This window comes from Engraulis encrasicolus, chromosome 13 (genome assembly GCF_034702125.1).
Source record: "Engraulis encrasicolus isolate BLACKSEA-1 chromosome 13, IST_EnEncr_1.0, whole genome shotgun sequence".
NCBI classification, from domain to species: domain Eukaryota; kingdom Metazoa; phylum Chordata; class Actinopteri; order Clupeiformes; family Engraulidae; genus Engraulis; species Engraulis encrasicolus.
The window spans coordinates 46,082,042-46,108,836 of NC_085869.1; the positions used below are offsets into that span (position 1 = coordinate 46,082,042).

The 26,795-nt window shown below is 43.7% G+C and overlaps 2 protein-coding genes across 2 annotated transcripts in view; one reads left to right on the plus strand and one right to left on the minus strand.

Moving 5' to 3' along the window:
- Positions 1 to 26,795, plus strand: part of slc4a10b (solute carrier family 4 member 10b) — an 82,608-nt gene that overhangs the window by 43,489 nt on the left and 12,324 nt on the right. Inside the window, exons 7-15 of the mRNA XM_063214054.1 lie at positions 2,518 to 2,606; positions 18,066 to 18,223; positions 19,264 to 19,351; positions 19,981 to 20,127; positions 20,915 to 21,018; positions 21,961 to 22,135; positions 22,805 to 22,938; positions 24,038 to 24,283; positions 25,781 to 25,886. Coding sequence (XP_063070124.1) covers positions 2,518 to 2,606; positions 18,066 to 18,223; positions 19,264 to 19,351; positions 19,981 to 20,127; positions 20,915 to 21,018; positions 21,961 to 22,135; positions 22,805 to 22,938; positions 24,038 to 24,283; positions 25,781 to 25,886 — 1,247 coding nt within the window. The remainder of the gene's footprint in view (positions 1 to 2,517; positions 2,607 to 18,065; positions 18,224 to 19,263; positions 19,352 to 19,980; positions 20,128 to 20,914; positions 21,019 to 21,960; positions 22,136 to 22,804; positions 22,939 to 24,037; positions 24,284 to 25,780; positions 25,887 to 26,795) is intronic.
- Positions 13,169 to 15,160, minus strand: LOC134461257 (uncharacterized). Its single transcript, XM_063214057.1, has 3 exons — positions 15,085 to 15,160; positions 13,902 to 14,969; positions 13,169 to 13,797 (listed from the first exon to the last, which is right to left on the minus strand). Exons 1-3 carry the CDS (start codon positions 15,091 to 15,093, stop codon positions 13,294 to 13,296), a joined length of 1,581 nt encoding a protein of 526 aa, XP_063070127.1. The 5' UTR covers positions 15,094 to 15,160; the 3' UTR covers positions 13,169 to 13,293.

Sequence of the window (26,795 nt, forward strand, 5' to 3'; positions counted from 1 at the left end):
AACCAACTCCACCAAAGCCAAAGCCACTTCCTCCACCACCAAGCACCACCTTCCCACCACCACCGTCCCCCACCACCACCACCACCACAAACCCCACAAAAGAAGCCCGAGGCTCCCACGCATCACGGACGCCTCGGACACCGAGCCGCTGGACGCGGAGGATGACATGGAAGCAGGCAACTTTCACACAAAACGCATAGATTGCCCAAAACGCTGCTGCTCGCTGCCTTTACAGTAGCTCCTTCCTAAAACATAACTTGTGAAGGTGAAGGTCCTCTCGTGGGACTCACTGCTTTGTTCAAATGTTGCCACGTGTCTGTCATCAACGCTAAATGTTTTCAAGTGTGAATGAAATTGTAGCTGCTAGCAGTTTCGGAGTTCCAAGGTGACAGTGTAAGATGAAAGAAGTCAGCAGCTCCTCGCGGAGCACCAGGCTTTTATTTCAGAAAGGTTTGCCCTCATTAATATTGATGAGGTTCTCTTGACATAGTAAGTCATATTTGGTTTGTTGATAGGCTGTGTTTGATGACATTTCAAGGTGAAGAACACTAATATTGGCAGGCTAAGGTGAAGCTTAATTCTGTATCTCAAAAGACACAGTACCGACTTGCCGTGTAGTTTTGCCAAGTCTTACCTCATTCTTACAGCTTTTCAGGGAGCCAGGTCTGTCTCGTAATATAGATGTGCCATGGCTACGTTGTAGAATGCCTGACCTCTAACGCCACGATAGTCTCCGAGCAGCTCAGAGAGGTGGAAAATATGTCACTTGTCGCGCCCTTTAATGTCATTTTCGAACAGGATTCTGTGTCCTCCTGACACCCCCTTTAACAGGGCTTATGTTTATAGGAAGAGGTTTTTCACAGCTCTGCACACACCAACATCAGCACCACAAAGAACACCCGGACCCTTTTAGTGCCTCTCTGTGGCTCTTTTGGCTGTAATTACTGTCAGTGTTGTCTCACAGAGACACTAATTCCTGCTCTGCTTATCCTCAAAAGCGGCACTCTAACCTCCTACTGCACAACCAATCTGCAAAAAAAAAATCTGTATGAGTAATCATGATTATGACATCAGGAAAACATAAAAGCTTTTGCGGACTATTTTCGGAATTTCGGAATGCTAAGCGGGTGCCTTTTTGTGTGTGGCTTCATAGGCTGTTCAATCACTTTATGTGGCAGAGATTTGACACAGATGGCGTTTGTTTTTATTTTTTTGTAAAACAAAAAAGACTATCTGAAAAGGTCTGCCTCTGTTCCTGATGCTTTTTTTAGCAGCTTATGCTAGAGACCTAGAGTAACACCGGCCAACATGCAGATCAAACACTGAAATTAGTTGTAGTAGCCAAGGCAGACGTCATTTTCGCACCAGATGCATTGGCTTCCCCTTTCTCCTCTGCGCTCTCTCCAAAAGGCTAATTTCGTGTTTGAATCAATCTGTCTGGATGGGGGCAACAAAGATTGTCATCACTGCAAGTGCACTCTAAACGCCTACTCTATTCATACATTGCCACTCATTCACTTCATCTGCCAGCTTCTCTTGCTCACGCTGCCTCTGCCCACTATCTCTCAGGGACTGATTACTGCATGGGCCTATCGGGCCCAAGCCCAGGGGCCCCAAGAGTCAAGGGGGCCCTGAAGCCCAAGACTCTATATTTATATTCTCATACTGCGTTAAAATCACACTTTTAACAACTTTCACATTTTCTCAGGGGACATCCCCCCAGAACCCCAACAACATACAGTAGAATCACACATCTGGCCTAAAACCCTGAAACGTTTTTGTAAATTAGCAACACCCAGTGAGGGGGGAGCTTTCTTCTTGTCTGACCCAAGGGCCCTTGGAATCATAATCCGTCCCTGCTTGTTCACTGCTGTAGTCTGCTCTGTCTGGAGGTTCTGCCCAAATCGAAGAGACTTTGCCAATGTGGAGTACAACACAGCAGTGTATAGTTAGTGGTCATGTTTGGTGTTGCCTCTGAAGCGTACAGTGTATCATCCCAACTCGTCAATTTCTGACTGCCTTTACCAGACTGCAATTTTTGACATCTAAGGTATGCCTTTGGAGTCAAAATGTGACGTGCGCCTCATAGGTTCCTCCCTTCTGGCAGCATAACTTCTCTCCCGGTTAGGATTAGGGAAAGGTCTAGGTTTAGGCCACCTAGTCAACATGCGATGTGGCAGCAGGTACGCCCTCGACGTCAAAAATAGCTGTCTGGTCAAAACCGGGATGAGACTGTATTGCTGAAGCACAAACAATGCATTTTGGCACATTAATTCCACTGATGGAAAGTACGGTAGCAACAATCTTTTACTTGACCCTACTCTGCAATTGTTGAATTAACAGTGCACATGACCACACTCCATCCTCCTTGTGAAAGCACTTGTATCTGCTGTTATGTATTGGCATTGGCATTGGCTGGCAAGATACACATGTGCTTTGCGCGATGACATGCCACTAGCTGAGGGTCAGTCGTGATGGTCAGATGTCTGACAGCTGTATTGTTTCTTCCAATCATAGGTCAGATGATCTCTCCTCAAACCCTCCCTGTGACCCCAGAGGGAAAGACGGAGGTGAGCAGAGAGAACAGTGGCGTGGACTTCAGCAAGGTAAGAGTTAAATGGTTGTCCGGTTGTATCATTTTATATAAACATACATACGTATTGATTATTATGATTTTATTTTTATTTATTGTTATTATAATTTATATTATTATTAATATTTACCAGACATGTGGACTCGAGTCCAGTGACTTTGACTCGAGTCAGCGGTGTGAAGACTTGCGACTTGAAATTTCAAGATCAGAAAGGACTTGCGACTCGACTCGACTTGCACGCCTTTGACTCGGGACTCGACTTGGACTTGACAGTTGTAACTTGCAATGACTTGGCGTGACTTGCCACGTTTAGTCTATTTTTTTTGTAACAAGTCAGACCCTTGTTTGCAGAATGCAACAGCCCCCCCCCACATTCTTTGTTTGAATCACGTCATTGCTGTAAGCGGTGCTATGCAGCCTGGACGCTGCGACCAGCGGCAACAGTGAAACACCATCTCCGAGTCTCCAGAACAAACACAGCCCACATTTTAAACCATCCGATGTTACCATCGCGGTTACCATCGCGGAAGTTAATTTGTCTCCCTCTCTCCACAACTCGTTTTACATTCTTGTATGGAAGTTTGATTTTATCTCTGATCTCGACACTCTGATCAACAAAATATTTTCTATCAATGTTGTAGGAAGAGTGTGTGGTGGGGAGTGTGATGTGCAACACGCGTCTGTAGGCTACACACCAATGCTGCATTGTGCGAAGCATATGCGTTTTGAGATGTCTGAAATCAGTTGAAAAACAATCTCCCACCTGCAGTATGAGACTAAGCTGGATGAGGTAATTTGCTGGTTGTGGAAGAGTTCGCCATAAAGTTATTAATGGGGCGTCAGACAATGGAGATGCAGATTTGCCAACCGAGTTTGAGCATAGCCTACACAGCTAAAAGTAGCCTAGGTAGCCTATTGTTCTTATAACGATATGAAACCTACGAAGTCGGACAATAAGTCAGAGCGGAGCATTGCGCAATAAGCATGCATTTGCTTTTGGGAAATTTCCGCCATTCTTGTGGACGAAAGAAATGTGACCGGCAAGTTGAGGGGACTCCAGTTAGGAGACAGCTGGCATAAGTTCACGCTTGTAGTGGGTTAGAGTCAAAGTTTAAACGTTTCTTTTAATAGCCTATTTTTAACCTTATTAAATGGGCATCAGGACGCTATTTCACAGACTAACTCACTGGGCACATTCAATGTGTCTTGTCCAGGGGTCGGGAACCTTTTTGGTGGAGAGAGCCATAAACGCCCATTTTTTAAAAAATATTTTTTTGTGAGAGCCATACCATTTTCGCCATTATTTCTAATGCTAATTGTCATGCACAGAAGGGAATAAAAGTAACGCTTGCATTGGGGAGAGCTAACGAAAGAAGAACTAAAACTACTTGTAGATGTGCTGATGTGCATTTAAGAAGCCACGCGCATGCATTAGGGTAGGGTGGGGTAAAACGCCCCCACGGGGCAATATGCCCCCTCACCTGTTTTCCCTAAAAAACCACTAGAGGGCTTAAATATACATTTTCACTGTTTCTATGCATTACGTTGACAACGGGGATATACAAATTGTCCAGAGAAAACGACTGAAACAAAGTATTTTTTGAAGGGAAACGATTTACATGGTATTGATCTAATTTTCAGATGTGAGTAAACACGTGTTTATAAAAATGTAGTTAAGTGTTATATTGCAGTATTATATGATAGAAGAAGAGTGAAGTCTGTAGTTTCAGAGTATATAGGCTGTTTATAATGAATACAATTACATTTTAATAACTTGACCATTTTTTGAAAAAACAGCTTGTGGGGTAAAACGCCCCCTATGCAGAGGGGCAAAACGCCCCCAGGGGACTATCACAATATTAGGCTATAATAACATTATTATTAACATTACTTTGTAAAAAAACCAACATTTTTTATATTTCATGGTGTAAACAGATGTTAAAGTCTGAATATTTGAACAAAACCTAAAATATTTAGGCTAAGTTACCTCATCTATTTAAATATGCTAGCAGAGTTAGCACAGTTAGCTCAGGCTAATAACTAGCCTATTGTATAATAGGCCTATTATATTTATTAATGCATGTATTCATTTTCATATATACATTTAGCCTAGTTATTGTGATATAGACCTATATTTATTCACAATATATGTTTATTCATGCTAAATTTAGCTTGTATTTTACATTTGACTGTTCAAATTTATGCATATTAGGCCTATATTTGTTAATTCATATCATCCTTAAATAAATATGAATACGATATACTGCACTGTTGAAAATATTACCTCTCTTTTCTTTTCAGAGGTTAAAATTCATACTCTGGTCACTTTGGTGATGATATATGAAGCAAACAGGCTAGTAACAAAGGGGGGCATTTTACCCCATCTCAGGGGGCGTTTTGCCCCACTGGTGGGGTAAAACGCCCCCTTCACACCCAGTTTTGTTTTTGTTAAAATATGAATAAACTATTAATTTGTAACAATTTCCGTGATGGATTATTAATCATGTCACTGCCACCAAATACTGTGACAAAAACTAAATCATATGGCTTACTTCTGCTTAGAGAAAAGTTACACTTTCCTTAAGGGGGGCGTTTTGCCCCACCCTACCCTACCTTTAGTTTCTATCTTTTATGCATCGGAGTTGCCAATGAGCAATGAGAATGACGGAGGTGCTTCTATTCTAGCCATCAGACAGACACAGGGAAGGTGCATGAGGAGGGAGGAGGGAGGGAGAGAGAACTTCAAGACAGGATGCTCATCTTGGTCGCGCTGACATTGTTAACATTTTACAGTTGATATGTGGCTGACATGTCTATTTTTAGTAATTCGCGAAAATGCCCTACAAAGCGCGTCCCTTACCGACATGCGTCCCCAATACAGAACGCATGATTTAACCGCCAAATAGGCTACAGGGCGATTCCGTATTTCAAGGGACGAATGGCAACCCTACGTTTGCCTTCGCATTGTGGCACCAGTTATCTCGCAATCACACTAAACTGGGAAAGACTTACGTCAGTTGATTCAGCAAAAGTTCTTCCTGTAATCGAGGGAGAAGTACAGCGCTGCATTTATATCCCTCACTTGCGTTTCCTCCACTTGATTTGCCATCATAATGGCACGGTCGTGAACAGTTTCTTTGTTTTGGATACAACCGTTAGCCAGCTGAACTTTAGGTAAAGCATTACGGATGGAATGTTATCTCACACGACACGACCCAGCGCTGGCACGGCATATTGTCCAATAAAAAAAACGCGTTTTTCATATCTGTACAGTAGCCTTCGTCGAAGGCCTGTGCTTGGCTCAGCTGATCGGACCTGGGATGGATTAAATGCGCGATCGATCATACTTTATATTTTGTATATTATCTTAACTTTTCGATTTCAGTAGGTCCATTTTTAATTTAGTGCCGTAACAAAATTATTCATGGCTTATTGAGTAAACAAATGACAGGTTTGTCCGAGAGCCACATGCAGTTCCCAAAAGAGCCACATGTGGCTCGCGAGCCATAGGTTCCCGACCCCTGGTCTAGTCCATGGCTAAAGAAACGCAAGCCGACGCACGCTATTGCTGAGTGGTGCAAGACATGCATGGCTCGGCTTCCCGTGGATAAAGCGCCCTGTGCCCAACCTATCTCGCGCTGCTCCCATCTTGCGCTCGTGAAACTTGTATCTCATGGTGTCGACTCAATCTTATATTAAGTTTCTCACAGTTCAAACATGTTTTGGTTGGTAATTTTGGAAGTTTGGAGTCACAATTGCCGTTGCTTGGAAATGACAGGTTAAGGGCCGTACACACACGTCGCTGCTATTTACTCGCTACTTGCTCACTCGCCTACTTGCCACTCGCTCTGGGTGATTTTGTTTACTGGTTGTCATGGTTCCCGCTGTCCGCGCCAATAACGTCCGTACGAAACAAAATGTAGACCTACGCTGTTTAACGTTGATCGTGTGCTGTGCACAACCATGCATATGAGCCTTTGATGGTGTACACTGTATGCATTTTCCTCAACACTTTTAACCAAAGCGTGATGGCGTGCAGAAGTTGGGTGGTCAGAACACCACAGGGGCAACGTCACCTGTCAATAATCTGTATTCTGCATTCCAATTGGTTACTCGCTTAACTCGCGTCGCTCGAAGATAAAATAAGTTTATCTCGGAACCCGCCCACATCGCATCGCTTGTACTCTCCTCGCCTACTCGCCAGCTAGACTCGCTGGAACACGTAGACATTCTATTGACTTCATCCGCTGAGCGAGTAACTAGCAGCGACGTGTGTGTACGGCCCTTTAGAACAGCACGACGCAAGCACTGGAGAACTGGCTTGTTAAACCCTGCTTTCCAAATAAACAAAAATCAGGAAACATAGATTCAGAACTTTGTTTGGCTACAATCTGTGACGTGCACGGTGGAGAACTTATATTCTTTCTGAAGATGCATGCATACAAGTGACTTTGTGGGGGAGGGGATAGAGGGAGGACAGCGAGACGAGGGTGAGAGGCGCAGACAACAATGCGACACATTAGGTGCGATCGAGATGTGTTAACGCATGCATGCGCATTTAGACAGCAATGCACCCTGGATGGAAAATGCTGCATGACGGTTAGATTTCCTGTCAAACTTCGAAATTTCGTCGACGTTGCGTTGACGAGGTGACATGTCACATGGTGTAAAACTATCGCGGGATGAATGCGGCTGCAGTCAGATCTTGCAACCTCTGCAGTTGCTTATCCCCTTCAACGCTCGTCGGCGCTCGTCGGCGGACTGCCTCCGAGGTCACGCGTCCATGAACTGGTTGGTCAACAACTCACTCACGTGTGTATATCCCAGGTAGCAAAGTTTATCTGGCCCATTGTTGGCCCGATCCTTTTTTCTCGAGTGATAACAGTCGGCCCGATTCTGGCTTTGTCCGCGGCCCAATAATGGTCCTATTACCGTATGCCGACAGTTATTTTCAGTGTCGGCTTAGTGTTGGCTCAGTTACTGCATGGGACTGAGAGTTATTTTCAGTATCGGCAGAGTGTTGGCTCAGTTACTGCATGAAGTGACAGTTATTTTCAGTGTTCTATTACAGTAAGTGTCACGGCAACCAGTGTTGCAGCCGAGCTGACACTCAGCCGACAGTGCCGACATTCTGCCAAGATTGGGCCGACTGTTCTTAACGGTTTTTGCTACCTGGGATGGGTCTTGTCTCACACCTCTACACAAGTTTGCGCAGGTCCCCACTTCAGCTCCTCCTCACTGCCTGTCCCCCCACTCATCACACGTGGTGTGTTAGTAGAGCAAACCGGTGCGAGCTCATCGTCTCGTTCATATTTGTGGCCGACTTTAAATGCGCTGTATTTAATAACACCCACATCGTGACAACAAGTTCTCGCTCACGTGCTTCCGTCAATGTTGATCGACAGCATAGAACTCGTATTCACCTATTTTGACGTGACTGACTGCAAACGTCGGGCATTCAGTAGCCTAGTTCTACTTCAAGCGGCACACCAAACGGCACCGGGCAGATTCATCCACTTAGAGAAAAAATGAGAGCGAAATGTTGGATAGGGCATTATACACCGTACTTCTTCCTATAGGCCTACTGTAGAAGCGCAGAACAAGTTTGGCTCGTGAACTGACATTCTCACGCCACGTTTAGGTCTAATTTGCATTATTTCAGACTACGGCAGCGTGCAGGCGAATAAGCCCCGAGAAGAAGTCTAGTAGGCTAATATAACAAGACGTGGATGACCATCCTGCAAACGAATGTTCTAGCGCGGACTTTGACGCAGTAAAATGTTTCGTGATTGGTCATTGCGGTGAGAATGTGAGGGGGAAACCGACAATGCCGATACAGCTTCAACAATTTTCAGGAATTTAATCCAACTAACTAACTAGGCCTAAATTTGTCCTCATTTCTTAGCTCATGTGGACAATTGTCTTCTAGGCTAAATACTGTTGGCACAAAGCCTACAGCAGATAGCATATTTAAAGTGGAAATGAAGCAGTGACCTAATATAGGGGTCTATAACACCAGTAAGATAAGCCAGCAAATATATATATTTTTTGAAGTCTGAAATTTAAGCCGTTAATAAAAAAATAAAGCACAAACACGTAACGTTTCTGTTAACGTTTCCAGCCAACAGCGGGTGACGTCACGCGAATGGTAGTGTCCTATTCCTAATGCTGTTATGATAGTAGTGAATTAAACATTTGGGACTTGCGTGGCTGATTATGAGCTTATTTGCTTAACCCAAATGAAGCAAGAATACGTGTTTGGGTAGGACAGAACAAATATGAGGCATGAAGGCAGACAAGACATCCCATCACATGAACCACAGGTAAACAAGCAGCTTTTTTTGCTAAGGTGACAAGTCGCTAACAAATTTTGGTATGAGCCAACATGATCACTATTCATAATCGTGCGATGTCGTGCAATGCAGTTCCCTACCTTCATCTTCCGATGATTTCGCCAACATTTTCCAAGCACCTGAATTAGGCTACTTTGACATCTCCGTGCCCACGTTTATCGGTGTTATCCAGTCAACAATAATCCAAGGCAACAACGCTATTCCAGCCAGTTTGAGGATGCATCCGCGACTTCAATAACATAATAGTTTACTACAATAGATGCAGCTACTTTAAGCATGCCATAACTTAATGTAGGCCATGATAGTTTAACGTGTCATTTCCCGTGGCATCAACTTCAAATCCCCAAAGCTCCTCCGAGAGCGAGACGAGAGAGGGGATGGGATAGCCACACACACAGGCTGCGTCCCTTCCCTTCACAAAGCTTTCCAAACTTCCGCCAATTTTGCAAGTTATTTTCTATTACTGAATTGAACCACATAGCCAACTTAAAGACATGGGCTTTCAGATTAGTGTCCAACAATGCAGGAAAAAGACGTTATTGGTGACGGTCTGTCACTACAAACCTATGAGATCGAGCAGCCCCAGTCCTGACTCCTGTCCTATGGTGGATGCAATGGGTGGATGGCTGCAGCTATCCCACCATGCTCGTAGTAGCAAAGGCTTTTTGACACAAAGTGATAATGACACTTGGCATTTCTCTTTCATCTGATAGTAGGTATATAACATAGAAAACCCAGGGACAATGTAAAATGAACCCCTCGTCCTTCTTCAATTTTACTGCTACGATTAGAGTCAGTTAGCGCTGTAGTTAGCACACGCTAACGTTAAGTGAATGGAAGGCTACATTAGCCACCAAGTTCTACCATTCGCGTTACGTAGGCGGCGAACATGGCTGCGCCCTTGTGGCGAAACTCGGTAATAACATGTCATTTTTCAGCAAAACTACTTAAAAGTGCAGTTCAACGAACATCCATTCGTTTATGAAAATAAATAAGCCGCCAAAAAATGATAATAGTTGTCAGTGCTTCATTTCCACTTTAATAGTGCGGCGCACCATGCGCTCATTGGTGGGTTCACTGTCAGTGGTCAGCTTTTGGTTTAAAGATAAAGAGATAAAGTGAACCCTGAGACAGGGCTTCCTGCTGAGCTGTGCTGTTAACACATCATCCTGCCTCACATGTGTACCCCCCCCCCCCCACACACACACACACACACACTGGGAGGAATAGCCTAATAATAATTTAAAAAGTCTTTTCATTGATTACTTTCTTGAATTATCTTAATGAGAATGGTGAGCTTAATATGGTACCTTAAGGAAAATGGCATCTTTTAAAGCCAAACCAAAATGTTAACATTAGTCGAGTGGTACACTACAGTAAAGAGAGGGGGGGTTGGGTAGCACCTGTAAGACATGAACTACTTTAACCCTTCATATATATAGTAGCCTCGGCTGTATGAAAGCGTGAATCCGTGTTTTCAGGCGGAAGTGTAATGTGCCTCCCTAATGTCTTGAAAAAAACTTTCCCTGTGACCACCTCAGCATCCCTGGCTTAGTCTATTTTTTCCTCATTGAAATTAAACGGTCTTAAAACAGCCAAGGCTTGTAGTTTCGGGGGTGTGAATTTAGGGGGTGCATTCAGGGAGTTTTTGGTCCTGGGCCCAGCCAAAGCTGTGGCCCTGTGCTCCTAGTGAAAAAGTTAACCAGAGCTCTGCCCTTAGCGTTATGATGCTAGAGTCTGTATACAACCTTGACTAGATATGACCGGTCTTCTGCAGTTGATGGAACGGACACACACACACACACACACACACACACACACACACACACGCACGCACGCACGCACGCACGCATGCATGCAAACAGGACTATTTGCCCACTGGACAGTAAATATTTGGCATATGGTTGCTCCTTTGTTTAAGTACAAATTCACATGAAATGTATTTTTATGTGAAAAAAATATGAAATTAAATGACATTTTACATACACAGCACAAGCAGTAATTTGGTTTAGACTGATTTCTCAGCAACTGTTTTAGTAATTGTCATCTTTTTACTTAGGTCTCATTATTATACTAATGAATTTATGATCGAAATTGTGATTGCAAATAGAAAATCTCTTGTGACTTGTTAAGGACTTGAAAAAAAATGAGACTTGGACTTGGACTTGACTTGGCTGGGGTACGACTTGGACTTGGACTTGACTTGGTCAGATGTGTCTTGACTTGTGACTTGACTCGGACTTGAGTGGAAAGACTCGAGACTTACTTGTGACTTGCACATTAGTGACTTGGTCACACCTCTGATATTTAGTATTACTATCATCAGCAAGCCAATCTCTGCTGTCTTAATCTGGGATGAAAATATCTTAATCAGTTTGTTTGCACAGCAGATTATACGAGTGTACTGTCACGTCTATGTGAGTTCAGCTCAAAGACACATTGTGTAGAGTGAGCAAAACAAACATGTTTGTTTAGGTATTGTATTGAAATGAACCAGAGGGATTAAACTGCTAATTAACTGCAGTTTCTGTCAGGATCAGCTAAAGGGTTTAGCCAGATGCAAATCAGCTTATTAGTTATTACTGAAGACATTTTAATGGAGGGCTAGCAATACTCTACTGTATAGACTATTGTCAACCACAATTAAGCCCTCAGAAACATAACCTGCCATAGCGTTCCTCTGGGAGAATTGCACAAGTGGCAGAAAAATGCTTAATAATAATGTGCTTTTTTTGTTTATGTCCTGCCTGTCCCAAATAACGCACAGCATTACACAGCTCACCTCTGACTTTGGATTAATAGCCTCGCAACAATACTGAGAACAGAGTGCAACTGACCCACCACCCATTAAGACTCCAGCATGACCCTAAAAATAGCTTGGGGGTAGTTTGTGCACTTTCAACCTGTCATTCTGCCGATAATCTCTCTCACCCCCTGATGAACTCTAATTCAGCATTAAGAACACTTTCAGAGTTTTTTTTTTTTTCTTTTTCCACCCGCATGATATGACATGTCCCCAGATAACCCAGGAACAGGATTATTGAGCCACTACAGTAGAATTCACATAACTCATGGGGCATGCGGTTCACAGTCACAGTCAAATGTCACCAAGTCATTTGGTGTTACCGTCATGCAACATGGTGACCTGCCATCTCATTATTCTCCCTGCTAATGTACAGACTGCTGTGTGCTGCTGCCAACTGCAGGGATTTAGAGACGATGGTCTGTCACTCAGATTCTCTGAAATGGTCACGTATGTACGTGTGCAGTAAAAAAAAAGCCCTTGTTATCCTAATGGCAACATTGTGACGTCAGATGGTGACCTTTGCTCTTTCAGCAGTAGTGGCTTTTATCGCTGATGTGCTCGCTGGCGAGAACACTGATGTTGGGCTGTTGTGCTGAAGCAGCCTGTCAGACAAAGCAACAGCCTGGCCAAGGCTGCTTGTGCCCCTGTTAACCCAACGAGTCATCTGAGCAGTGGCTGTAGACCCGGGTGACGTCTCTTCTGGCGCCCTGCCCTTGCTCCCTACCCCCCGTGTAAAAAGGTCGCTAAATTGCTGAAAAAACGGGTAGAACTCTTGATGAAAACTACCATGTTATTATTGTATATTATTGTATTGTTATATAAGGGTTGAAATAGCAAAGAAGTAACATGTTAATAGTGCTAACTGATTTTCACGATGACGTTGGGGGTGGAGTTTCGCAGTGATGCGTCCCCTTCGTGGGTGCCCCCGTGGGGCAATTGCCCGTTTGGCCCGCCCCCAGGACCGCACCTGCATCTGAGTCTTGCATGTGGGGCAGTCTTTGGAGCTCATACAGTGCTGCTTCATAGGCAGTATCTTCACATTTTGATCGTAAACTTTAAATTAACACCTAGACAAAATCTATTACTTCTTAACAAAGGGGAAGAAGCAGAATGGCACAATACACTGTATGTACAAAATTTTGCAATATTTTTAGACATTGCAATTTTGACAGCTCATGCACATGATACCGATACGATAGATTGGCACAGGATACAGTAGACATGAGCAGAAGATGTGCGGCTAGTGCAATACATACAAACATCAGCACCTATTTCACCTACAATGTATTGGACTAGACGATGAAATAGGGTACATTTTTGGTCAAATATATTTATTTCAGATAATACTGTAGTTCATTATTGTATACCTTAGAAAATATATCAATATATATATATATATTTAATGTAGGCCTAATTTATTGTGATAATTCATGAATTCATGATAAAAACATTAAAAAAATAGGGCTCATGTAAAAGTCATTAATATCTTGTGATATGATGATGGATAGCCTAAAATTTCATCATAATTAAAATCTATGAATTCATTGCCTCGCCCTCTTTCTCTTTGGCTTCTCTGGCATGGGCTCCTGACTAATGTCCACGTCAATGAGAGGTGCATGACGCTTCAGGCTGGGACTGCAGTAAGCCTCTGATATCCAGACCCTGCCATCAGCGGCCTCAGTCTCCACGAATGACGGGCAGTTGAAAGTCTCCCACATTCGCTGTTTGATGACTCGTCCCATCTCAAGACCGTAAGGCCGAGGGTTGCCGGACTTAGTGGTCAACTTGGGATCCACCACAGAGTGGTAAATCCTCTTGAAGTGCTCCACACTGTAGCCATGGATCTTCATGGGCCCCTCCTGGGCCAGTGACCCATTGCTGCAGCTGGGCTTTGGGGTTAAGATCGGTGGCGAAGCTGGTGCTGGTGTTGGCTGGCGAAGGTCAGGGAGCACAGCAGCATTCTTAATGTAGCGCTCGTCCAGAGGCTCCTTCATCTTCCGGAGGCTGCTTTGTAGAGCAGTTTCTCTCCTCTTCCTCTCAGCTGCCTACATGCACAATACAGCTACTTAATGACTTAAGAATTCGTCTTTAACTTACATCACATTCATATAAGAAGAATCATTACAATCATATGAAAGCATTATTATACCTCAGCTTTGTAAGAGGAATCATTCAGATGAGGAAAGAACATGTCCTCTTTCTCCCTAGGTGATGGCGACCAGTCGAAGGGGATGTCTATGTCCTGAGGGTTGAATTTCTTTCCATCATTTAGGCGTCTTTTTCGCTCGATGAACCCATGGCAAGGTGTCTGGGGCAGTCCCAAAATCTCATTGAGGCTGTAAGGAAGTCCTGCAAAGGTTGACTTTGAGCAGAAGAGAGCAGGCTTGGGGACATACAGGACCTTGAAGTCCTGCTTCTGCACTTTACTGGGCATGATGCGGCAGGGGTTGGCCTGCTTCTTTCTGCGACCTTTGCTCTCATAGTTGGTTTTGGGACTGCTGCTGGCGCCTGGCTGGGTATTGTCAGGTCCTGAAGTGGAGATGTTCTGGTACCCAGTCTGTGGGACAGGTAGGACCTTGATGTCCTGGGCCTGCACTTTACCGGGCACAATGTGGCAAGGGTTTGCATGCTTCTTTCTGCGACCTTTGCTCCCAGAGCTGTCTCCATTGCCACTGATGGTGCTTGAGGGCATATGATCACTGATGGCAGGCACCTTGCAGTAGGTGTGGTCCTGATGCTGACCCTGGGGGTCCCGCCTCTCCAGAACAAATGGAGTTCCATTGGAGGTGGGTCCAGTCTGTTGAACTGTGTCCTGCGGGCACACATGTTGTCCGAGACTAAGTAAGATGTTGGCAATCTCAAGTGTCTCAGGAGCCTTGGACACCCCATATCCCGTATCAACACCCTGAAATCCATCTTGGGTGGAGGGGGAAATAAGGTCTGAGATGGATCCACAGTGACCACCATGATGTTCATCTTGGTGGGCCTCCTGAGGTCGAGGGATCCTTATGCGGAGGATCAACCTACCACCACTGTGGTCAACCGTGGAGACAGGTAGATGAAGAGGAGCATGAGAAGAACTGTCCCCGGATGGACCATTGTTCCTGGCACGGGTACACTTCCTCTTAGCCAAGCTCACTCCTTCTAGATGGTAATCCTGAAGGTGTTTGGCAGGGACAGTGTTTCTTCGAAGGCTGTAGTGTCCATTCAGACAACCCTGTTGGAGAAATTGATATTTGGAAATCCTTAAAAAATAAAATTCTAAAATTATATAAAATCTAATTTTTATGTAAAATCACATACAAATGTGAGAGCAATGTATTGTGGCATACCTGTCTCATATTTGCTGAAGTATTTGAGCAGTAAATGTCAAAAAATGCGTTTTTTGTGAGGAGAAACAAGAGGTGTGGCTGTTCAATTCCATCAAATAGATGAACTACTCTTTGTTTTGAGAAGGATTCCCATGGCAATTTAGAATGTTGAATTTAGAGTGTTTGTGATGTCACTAGATTTTCAGAAAACCAAGAGAAAGCAAAGTCTGTAGATTTTTCAAAAAATAACAACTCCTGCATTTCAGTTGTTTTGGCATTGTGCATTTAAATAATTTTGAGTGGGTAATAAGTTATATAAAGAAATAACATATATTGAATGAATAAATTGTTTAAATAAAAATGAGACTTTCTTTGGCCCAAACGTGACCATGGGGGTACTGCATAATGCAACGCCATGTAACGAATAAAATTATTATGTATTTTATTTATTATTATTATTATTATTATTATCATTATTATTGTTGTTGTTATTATAACTTTTTGTCTGTGTTTTCATAATTACTGTGTGATAGAATGGGCAAGGGCATGAGCTCCAAAAAATATAAACTTCATTTAATTACACAAACGGCAACGTTTCTATCCACCAGTGGGATCTTCCTGAGGCCTTCCTTCATAAAGACTGAACACATTTGTAAGGCATATTGATTAGACTCTTGTTCCTTGCTGTAGTTTGGCTCTGTATTTTCTTACTGTAAAAATGCCAGATACTGGAAGGAGATGAGAATTGTGGAAATGGCTCTGTTTATTACCCGTATATATACAGTACAGGCCAAAAGTGTGGACTCACCTTCGCTTATTTTTCTGTCTGTTTTCAAGTAAAAATACCCAGTCAGTCAAATCAATCTTAATTTATACAAGCAATACAAGAAAGATGGGTCAAACATAGCTGGTTATCTAGATGAAACAGTGGTACAAAAAGTAAAAAAGTGAAAAACCCTGCCACAGATTCCCTACAACACAGGTTTGACCTCTCCAAGTAACTGGCTGTGACTCAGTTTCGGATCAAGAAAATGTCTGTAAAATGCTTGTATTGTCAAGTGTTTAAAACTACTTTTTAGGTCTCAAAAGTCGAGTTCTACATTTCTAGTGAGTTATAGGATGGGTGACCGCGATTTCCTCGGGTTACTGTCGTTCCTGTAACGACATCGCAAAGTTGGCCCTGGATCAACATCTGGTTTATCTTACATATGTAGGCCTATTCTATGTCTGATTCCAAAAATTAGCGGGCATGATAAGTGCCGTCACAGTAGCTTCTACGATGTGGAACTAGGCCTAAACCAAAACTAATTCCTAAACATAACCTGTCAGTGAAAATGTGTGTAGCCTACACCAACCTAACAACATGCCAAACTATGCCTTTACCAAAACATATTCCTAAACTTAACCTGTCAGTGAATAATGTATTTTGTAACAGCATGCCACTTCTGCATGTAACTGATCTTAATCCTTACTGCAGAAGACGCTACTGGCGCGAAATCTGACATGGATGACCACTCAAACCAGATGTTGATCCAGGGCCAACTTTGCGATGTCGTTCCAGGAACAACAGTAACCCAAGGAAATCGTGGTCACCTTATAGGAGGACTTTAACTTTCAATTAAGATTGACATGACTGACTGGGGATTTTTACTTGAAAATAGACAACAAAAAAAAGCTTATTGAAATGTGTGCGGCCATCTGTTGTGCTGTGTTGACGTCAGGTGGATAGACAGCTGACATTCCTTTTGGACAACAGCTAGAATGATATTTTTCGGTAAGCACATAATTCTACATGTGTTCATGTACAGTTTTGATGTCCTCCATGAAAATACACAATTAAAATCCACAAAAATAAAGAGAATGCATAAATGAGAAGGTGAGTCCACACCTTTGGCCAGTACTGTATATGTGTGTGATTATAGGCAGGGACGCCGACAGGGAGGGACAAATGGGTCAGTTGTTCCGGGTCCAGGGAAATGGCAACTGGTTTCTCATTTCTTTGTATTTTTTTGGTAGAGGGGTCTTCGATGATTTTGTCTCGGGCTCGGCCAAAAGCGGCCATGATTATAGGCTCCAAATATTCCAAATGATATCATCTGTTTGCAGCCATATTGTAGGCTGTGTCTGTTGTAGGCGGTGTGTCTCTGTAAGTGCGTCTGCAGCCATATTGTAGGCTGTGTCTGTTGTAGGCGGTGTGTCTCTGTAAGTGCGTCTGCAGCCATATTGTAGGCTGTGTCTGTTGTAGGCGGTGTGTCTCTGTAAGTGCGTCTGCAGCCACATTGTAGGCTGGGTCTATTGTAGGCTGTGTCTCTGTAAGTGGGCCTGCATGCGTTGTTAGATGCACCATGAGAGCACCTGTTATCCCACGCAGTGTTTGGCGGGTGTGGCTGTGTTTGAAACAAGAATAGAGAAGAAGACATAAAAATGTGAATAAACTGGAGGGGGAGGGTTGCAGCCAAATTGGCACAAGGCAGACAAGCAGGCAGCGGTGGTCCTTTTCACTCTTTTTTTGTAAAAGGAAAAATGAAGAAAAAATCACATAGCGGAGCTGTGGCTCATTGGGGCAAGGCACCATAAGTAATGTAGTGTATATAAAGTTGGGGGGAATGTGTTAGAGTTCAACTACCAGATCTTATTTCATCTCTTTCTCACACTCACTATCCTATCCCAGTGAAGGCTTAAACTGCCCTGAACATTTCTTTTCAGAAAAAGAGGGAAAGAAAGAAAATCAACTGTACAGTATATTTCTGTTGACGTGCTCAGGGGGGCAGCTGTGGACAAGTGGTTAGGGAGTTGGTCTTTCGATCTTGGGTGTTGTAGGTTCGAATCCCACCTGACCTCTCCCTACACCTCCATCCATGGCTGGAGTGCCTTGAGCAAGGTACCTGCCCCTGGGAATATTTAACAAAACCATGTAAATAACTATAAGTCGATTTGGAAAAAAGCATCAGTGTAATTTAATATAATGTTGATGAGGCTCTCTGCACACGTTCTCTCCTCAGATAGACCTGCACTTTATGAAGAAGATCCCTCCGGGGGCCGAGGCCTCCAACATACTGGTAGGGGAGCTGGACTTCCTGGACAAGCCCGTGGTGGCGTTCGTGCGCCTTTCTCCCGCCATCATGCTCAACGGCATCGCAGAGGTTCCCATCACCACCAGGTAGGGACGGGAGGAGTGTTCCCAGTCAAATCTCACGCACATCCATTTTCTTTTAGTCGGAGCAGGGTCAAAACATAAAGTTCAATGTAAGGTAAGGAAAAATCGCTCACCGATGAGCCTCACCCTTTTCATCCATTTTTGCTTTTGTGACATTTCGGGCATTCACAGCCCTTTCTCAGACTAAAAATGCAAAGTGCTGACATATCAGTTACCACCTAGCCAACTCGATACTCATTTTGTGCCTGTGGTAAGAGTGGCCTTTATTGAAGTCTGGTAAAAAATTAAGCTGGTTGTTTGGTTCCCTGCTCAAAACGGTAACATGGCGCTATTCCGACATCGATAATTGTCGGAATGCCGACACGTTTCCCACCGCGATATGCCATGTCTGTGGTTTGCGCTACGTTGCTTAGCTTTTATTAGTTTAGGGAGAGTGCATACAGTTACCCCAACCCCAACCCTAACCCTAACCCTATGTCGGAATAGCGGTATGTCGGAATGGCGTGCGATCCCTGCTCAAACCACTTGTTCTGTTGCACTAAAAGTCTCTCTGAGGTGCTGTTTCCACGTAGCTGGATATTTTTATATGTGGATATTTTTTTCTCCTGCTTGCATTGGTTTTGCATTGGTTTTGGCCTTCCGTTTCCACGTAGCAGATATTTAAAATCCAGGTATAAAAAGCAGGAGAAAAAAATATCCTGTTTAGGGGGCTGAAACGCATTTGTTACAGTGGAGGATTTTTTTATCCACATGTTGCGTTTACACCTAGCAGGAGAAAAAAATACCCTGCTAAAAAAAATATCCTGCTACGTGGAAACAGCACCAGAGTCTGAGATCAATTCACAGAATACTGTAGTTTGCCAATAAAGGATCTGGGGTGGTGGAGTAGAGAGTCACTCGTAGGGCCTCAGGACTGTATATGATCGGATTGGGGATGGGGTACACCCCCCCCCCCCCCCCTTACATAGCTAAGAGACTGATTCACAGTACTGTTTCTCAGTTTTACTGCCTTCATCTGATCATTGTGACTCTTCATTTCCTAGATTCCTTTTCATTTTGTTGGGCCCTGAAGGGAAAGGCCCACAATACCATGAGATCGGCCGATCTATTGGAGTTCTAATGACAGATGAGGTAAGGTCAAATGCTCACAACATGTACTGCTAACTCTGAGCCCTTTAGGCCCCATATCTTATAGCATTTTATTTATCGCATTGTAGCAGAAAATCCCTTTGACAAAAAAAATATTAAGTCTCTAGGTGACAGTGTTTAGTATTCTAACCCCGGTGACCAGGAGGTTTAACCACTGACCTGAATATAGATATTTCTATCTGTATACATTAGTGGGCTTTACATTTTTTTGTCAAACGGAATTTTGTTTGGCTTGCTGAATAAAGAAATGTTTTACTCAAGTGTTTTGGGTGAAATCGATCTGTGGAGCTCTCTGGGCTTTGTATGTGGCAGGACAAGTGTTGTAATAGCGTTCACACACCTGCTAATTAGTCATCAGCATTTCTCATCCGCTAGCGTAGCCACCAACCATCCACTACTGTTGCGTTTCCACGGTAACACATCAAGGGCAACAGAATGCTGAAATCAGAATGTGTCTTTGCTCCTGTGAAAGAAAGATTCCCTTTGAACAGTAATGCCGCTTGCAGCTAGAGGACAGACACGTACGCTGACAAAAAAGGCAACGTGTCGTCTCTGTAGTGATAACAAGTTTTTTTTACCCCATCCATCACTTTCTTTTCTGACACTTCAAGGTCTTTCATGATGTGGCGTACAAAGCAAAGGACCGTAAAGACCTTGTGGACGGCATTGACGAGTTTCTGGACCAAGTAACGGTTCTGCCGCCCGGGGAGTGGGATCCCTCCATCAGAATAGAGCCACCAAAAAACGTTCCCTCACAGGTTTGTGCGGCCAAGTCAGAAAAAAATAGTTTCCCCAGGAATAGTCCACGGCAGAATGGCTGGTCACATTTCTGGGAATGCTACCAGCAAATGTTTTTTTTTCGCTTGTTTGTTCTGTGGATTCAGAGATGATATCTAGCTATGCTTCTGGCCATTTGAAGAAGATAGTCTTTGGTCCCCTCCACAGGGACTTCGCAGGAGCGTGTGTGCCTTATGCCAACTTCATTATTACAGGCAGAATATAACAGGAGGTGCAGGCTGAAGATATCACCGTATTTAGAGAGATTTAGCGGCATCTGTTACATAATCAGCGCAGTGTCACCCTAAACAAGGGTCTGCTAGGCTATTCATTATGCTGAATGGCACCATATTCTGCATTACTTTTCACCATCTGTTTTTTTTACAATTAAAGTCAATTTTCAAACACTTTGACTGTGAAGTCTCCAATAATAGGGCAGTTTTTAGTAACTCTCAGACAGAGACAAAGCGAGAGAGAGCTCTTGCTAGATGACTTGTCTGGATCCCTCTACCTTGCTACACAGTCATATGCTACGTTTACATGAGACATTTAATTCGGAATTAACTCACGCAAATTCTGAATAAAGCTCAATTCCTCTTCGAAAACGTCACGTAAACACTTCACAATTCGGAATTAAATGAAAGATCAAAGTAAATTCGCCAGAACTATTTAATTCTGAATTAAAAACGTCATAGTCAAAGACACAATGCACTTACGCTCACACGCATGCACACAAATCCTCACTGTCTCTGGGTTTTGTTTCTCCAGGAGAAGCGTAGGGTCCCTGCCATGCCAAACGGCACCACAGACATGGGAGGAGAAGCACCAGACCATGGGGGGCACGGGGGCCCAGAACTGCAACGCACGGGCAGGTGAGGGAGCTGTGTGTGTGTGTGTGTGTGTGTGTGTGTGTGTGTGTGTGTGTGTGTGTGTGTGTGTGTGTGTGTGTGTGTGTGTGTGTGTGTGTGTGTGTGTGTGTGTGTGTGTGAGAGAGAGTGAGACTGAGAGTACGTGTATATGGAAAGAAAAGGATTCAGAGAAATATGAACTATGTTATGTTGAACTGCATGAACCAACAAATGTATTCTGTGTGACTGTCATTTGTCTATGCTTTTTCCATAACCTGCCCTTTAAAAACAGATTAAGAGGAGTGATAATGGCCTGTACAGTAGATATAAAGAAAGCAAATGATCAGCCAGCTCTGCATCGTCTGACGTCCACAAAACCTTTGGCTTAATGTCCAGCATTAAGCTTTATTAATGCTGGCTGTCTGACCATTACAGACACATTGGCCACTCTGAGAACCCTCCCAACCTCTTTCTCTGTATTTCTCTCCATCCCCCTCTCTCTCTCTCTCTCTCTCTCTCTCTCTCTCTCTCTCTCTCTCTCTCTCTCTCTCTCTCTCTCTTAAGTGCTCCCTTTTGTATAGTATGTCAGTGTTCCCTTCTCGACTGACCAGCTTCGCTACCACACAATGAAATAAATACAGTGTTAATCCAACACTTAGAGAGTACCCTGATACCAAATGCACTCTAGAAGATGTTAAATGGACTCTCTCTGTGATGAGTTAGCATTGTATTTTTTTTTTACTGTGCATGTATGCAAAACCTGCATGTCCCCTCAAGGGCTTCAACATTAGGACTGTTGGATCCAGGCTTTTGGTTTAACCTGGCAGGCGACTCTCTCTCTCTCTCTCTCTCTCTCTCTCTCTCTCTCTCTCTCTCTCTCTCTCTCTCTCTCTCTCCATGTTTCTCTCTCTCTCTCTCTCTCCCCCTCTCTCCCCCTCTCTCTCTGGTTGCGTAACTCCGTGGCAGGCTGTTTGGAGGTTTACTCTGGGACATAAAGCGCAAGGCGCCGACCTACATCTCGGACTACACGGACGCCCTGAGTCTGCAGTGCGTGGCCTCCTTCCTCTTCCTCTACTGTGCCTGCATGTCGCCCGTCATCACCTTCGGAGGGCTGCTGGGGGAGGCCACTGAGGGCCGCATAGTAAGAGCACACATACGGACACGGACACGCACTCACATTCACACTCATGCGCACGCACGCACGCACACACGCGCCTCAGTTTTATCTTTTACCTGACATGTTTCGACAGGTTGATAAAAGATAAAACTTTTACGTGTCTGAACTGAGTAAAAGAAAATCTCAAGTGTGATTTAAACAGTTAGACATAATGAATGTTATACATATCTTAAAATGTATTGTTTCAAACTACTGCACCCTCCAAAAGTCGCTTTAGTTGGAAAAATGTCTACCAATGTTCAGCACCCTACCTATGTACTGATTGGCATGTGTGGAGAGAGTGATGCATTGGCCCATTGTCTCTGCTGAAGAAGAGTGCACCACAACCAAATGGTTATAGATGAGCCATTGAACCTATACATGAGAAAAGCATGTTTAATGGCTTTTGTGTCTGTTGGGACAGTTAATAGTATGGCAGGAAGAGAATGAGAGAGAGATGGGGCAGGGCTGACAATGAACCCAGGCCAGATTCGGACCTGGGTCGCCATGGGCATGCAAGCCTATACGTAGGCTTAGAGTGCTGTGCCACAGTGCCCCCCAGAGAATAGCATTTTAAAGTCCCAAAGATTTGATTGCAATTATTTTGCAATTATTTTGGTTGTTTGCTACAAACACATCTCTTCTTTGCCACAGAGTGCCATTGAATCGCTGTTCGGGGCCTCGATGACTGGCATCGCATATTCGCTGTTCGCCGGGCAGCCGCTCACCATATTAGGCAGTACGGGCCCTGTCCTGGTGTTTGAGAAGATCCTCTTTAAATTCTGCAAGTAAGTCTGCGTTCAAAAAGCTGCACCCTGCCCTCTCCCTGTGTGTTTTTGAAATGTATTTTATGTGAAATCAGCTCAGACATTATGAGAAGATCCTCTTCACAATACTGCGGCGTTCAAAACCCAACCCCCAGCCCGTGGTTTTATATGCAGTGTTGCCAGATGTGTCTGACCAAATCCCGCCCAAAAGGTTCTCAAAAACCGCCAAAATGCGCTAAATTCCACCCAAATTCAACAAATTACATTGACTTCTATGGGCCCAAAACGGCTTAAAAAAACGCCAAATGGCCAATTTTTCCCGTTTTTGCCCGCCGACGCCCATCCCAAGTAGCCCAATTGGGCGGGCACCCGCCCAATCTGGCAACACTGTTTATATGTGGTTTGAAAAATACATTATACAATTTGAAGTCACAGCTCAGACATCATCGTTGATCAGCTGAGCGCTCTGTTCCATTTATGGCGCTGCCTTGCTATTAATACAGTACTGCTGCACCGCTCTGTGTCTATGTTATTGCCAAGCCGGGTCTGTAGCACTAATGCTAATGCACATAATAACTGTAAAGGGGAATCCGATATTTCATTGTTTTAATGAATGTCCCTGCCTGATCCCATGCTATATATAAAATAAAAGCATACAGTGGGATGTACTGGTGTTATCCCATAAGCTGCTAACCCAGGGCGGTTATGGAGACCAGCGTAACTATTTGCGTAAAAATCATCCGACAAGTAGCCTATATTCAACGTCAAACCACAGTACTGTAGACACAGCTGTGTCTAAACACGTTAACATTTCAAAATAAAGTCACACTTGTGGAGCGATAATTTTTCAAGTTATATTTTGATTATTTGTGTCCTTGGATGCCTTGACAATTGCCTGTAAATTAAATGTATTTCCTTTATTGAATGTATTTTATAACAAATAATATTATAATGTATGGTAATGTATATTTGAATATGTTACTATTAACCTATATTCTGTAGGCTTCTGGGCATATGTATTGACAGACATCCATGCATGTTGTGATTGTACATCTATGTGCACTTCATTGCATGTTATGTGGAGCTGGCGGTACTCTGTCCTAACTCCTCTCCTCCACAGGGAGTACGGCCTGTCCTACCTGTCTCTAAGAGCCTGCATAGGCCTGTGGACAGCCTTCTTCTGCCTGCTGCTGGTCGCCACGGACGCCAGCTCGCTGGTGTGCTACATCACGCGCTTCACGGAGGAAGCCTTCGCCGCGCTCATCTGCATCATCTTCATCTACGAGGCCTTGGAGAAGCTGATCCACCTGGGGGAACACTACCCCTTCAACAAGAACAACAACCTGGACAAGCTCACACAGTACTCGTGAGTAATGGGCCAATACAGTACAGGAGCTGAATTAAGGGGTGTCAAACATAAGGCCCACGGGCCGGATGCGGCCCACCAGATGGTTCAATCCAGCCTCAAAAAGCCAAGAATGTCAAAATAAAAAGTAAATCTCTCTAGCCCGTTAAAAAATCTGCTGGAGTTGTCTGAGCTGTCCGCTGTCATCCTCCTTGAAATGATTGACTATCAATGTGATTTCAATTTGATGGTCCGGCCCATTTGAGATCAAAGAGGCTGTATGAGGAGTCTGAACTGAAATGAGTTTGACACCCCTCATCTACACAGTATAAATACAGTGTTAATTTAACGCCTAGAGAGTACTTTGGGATCAAAGACACACTAGAAGATAAATCAACTCTAAGTGTTGAGTCAATACAGCCTTTTTTAAACTGTGTATACATTGTCTGATTAAGCAGATTATTTATTGTCCCTTGATCAAAGACTAGTTTGTCAGAAAAATAATAGCAACATTTTTCTAATCAACATTTATGAACATTTTTTGTAAATAGCACTCTCATGTGGTTTTAATTTGCTTCATTTTGAAAATGCTTGTAATTTTAAGTACATTTTTGAGTTTGAGTCTCATTCAGTGACAGAAATATATGTGAATCAACACAGAAGTTACTGCATGATCTAGAAAAAGGATCACAGTAGAAGGTGAGTTTAAAGTGCAAGAAGGACAACTTGCCAGGTTTTACGTGACACCCAGCAGTTCCCAAATCCCTTATTTTAACACAACAGCCTGTAGATAAAGGGGTGCTGCTGAATGCTGGAAGCGGTCCAGCTAGTGGACGGTGTGGGTTGGCCAGGTTTTCAAGAGCTAGCAGCAGCACCACCACCGGTCTCAGCAGTAACGTGTCTGAAAATGGGTCACTTTTGGAAAAAAAACCCCGAAACGGCCGGGGCCTGCTCACGGTGCCCTCTCTGTGCTCAAATGTAGGCCCACACGCAGGGACGTCTAATTACCTCACAAGTGGGCTGTGCAGTACTCTAAAAACCACACAGAGTACAGTGCATCACTAAACACACCTGCCAAGGGTGCAACTACAGTACAACACCACTGCACTGAATGACTACATTGTAAAACATTGCAGCCAGTTAAACATAAAAAAGCAAGTTGACCTGCTGTCTTAAGTTTGTAAGTTAAGTCAACTTGAGAAAACCTTGAGTTGAGTTAAGTCTTGGCAGCAGGGCAACTTATCTTTACCTCACCTGTAGCCCCTTAATGCACGCTGTACCTCCTGTGGCATGCTGTAATAGACATTGAAAGTTAACTACTATAGTACAACACTACTATGACAGTGCACGGGGCCTTTAGTAATACATTACGACGTAGTCATTGCCATTCTGGTAACAGCTAATTTATAATGCTGTGTCTTAAGGGGTTAACTGGCTTGCAATGTTGTATAGTGTAATCCCATATATCAAGTCTCAAGCTACATGTATGTCCTTCTTACCTCTCCTTAACACTTGTAGTTGCGGCTGTATTGAGCCCCAGGACCCCAATAACGCCACGTTGGAGTACTGGGAGAAGAACAACATCACCGCCTCCGAGATCTACTGGGAGGCCCTGGAGGTCAAGGTGAGACTGTCCCGCAGGGGACATTATTAAGTCAAGTCAACGCCAAAGTCAAAGTGTACTTTATTGTCCAAAATCTATGTAACAGGGGCTGACACAGAATATTGAAATTGCATTTGCGACACCCCTTCACACTGATGGTGCCTTTGGGAAGACTGCACTTGTGTTTCATGTGTTGTTTTGTACTGTATTGTACATCATATATGTACTTTATCTATGGGTATTAGAATCTGCTAGGGATTACTAATCTATCAACCTTTTTGACCCTGTTCATCATCAACAAATGATTCAATATCCATTATTGACAAAGTGTTATGCCACAGAACTATACACTGACTGAACCCTACAGATGACGATTGTTATGTTCACATAATGTATGTTATGTTCACGCATTCTGGACTCTCGATTGCGTAATGGTGAAGTGCCACAGTGCAAAAGCGCATTTTTGTGTGTGTGTAACAGAGGGGCACGTGATACTAAGATGGTTTTAATGTCATTTAAGGGATCACTGCATCATTTTTAGGAAGGTCTGTTTGGGACTGACATGTTTACATAAACGATGTGCTCACTTTGGGACATCCACTGAGCTGAGCTGATTACCTATACATGGTTACCCGGCTTACATTTTTTTTTAGGACTCTGACCTTTGCGTCTTGATTTCCGGTTCACTGAGGCGTCCAAGTTTGCTAATTTGGACATGGTTGTATTTGAAAGGGAAGAATTAAGAGATCCTCACTGGGTCCTCACTTTAGTAGATCCAAACTTTTTAACATAAGACCCCTCTGGAGGTCTTGGTGTCTGCTCTCATAGCATTGAGTGCAAATGAAGGCAGACCAGTGATGGAGATTAAGGGCATGTGGGATGGATTATTCAGGGATTAGCCAAGCCAAATCACCATTAAAAGCAAAATTG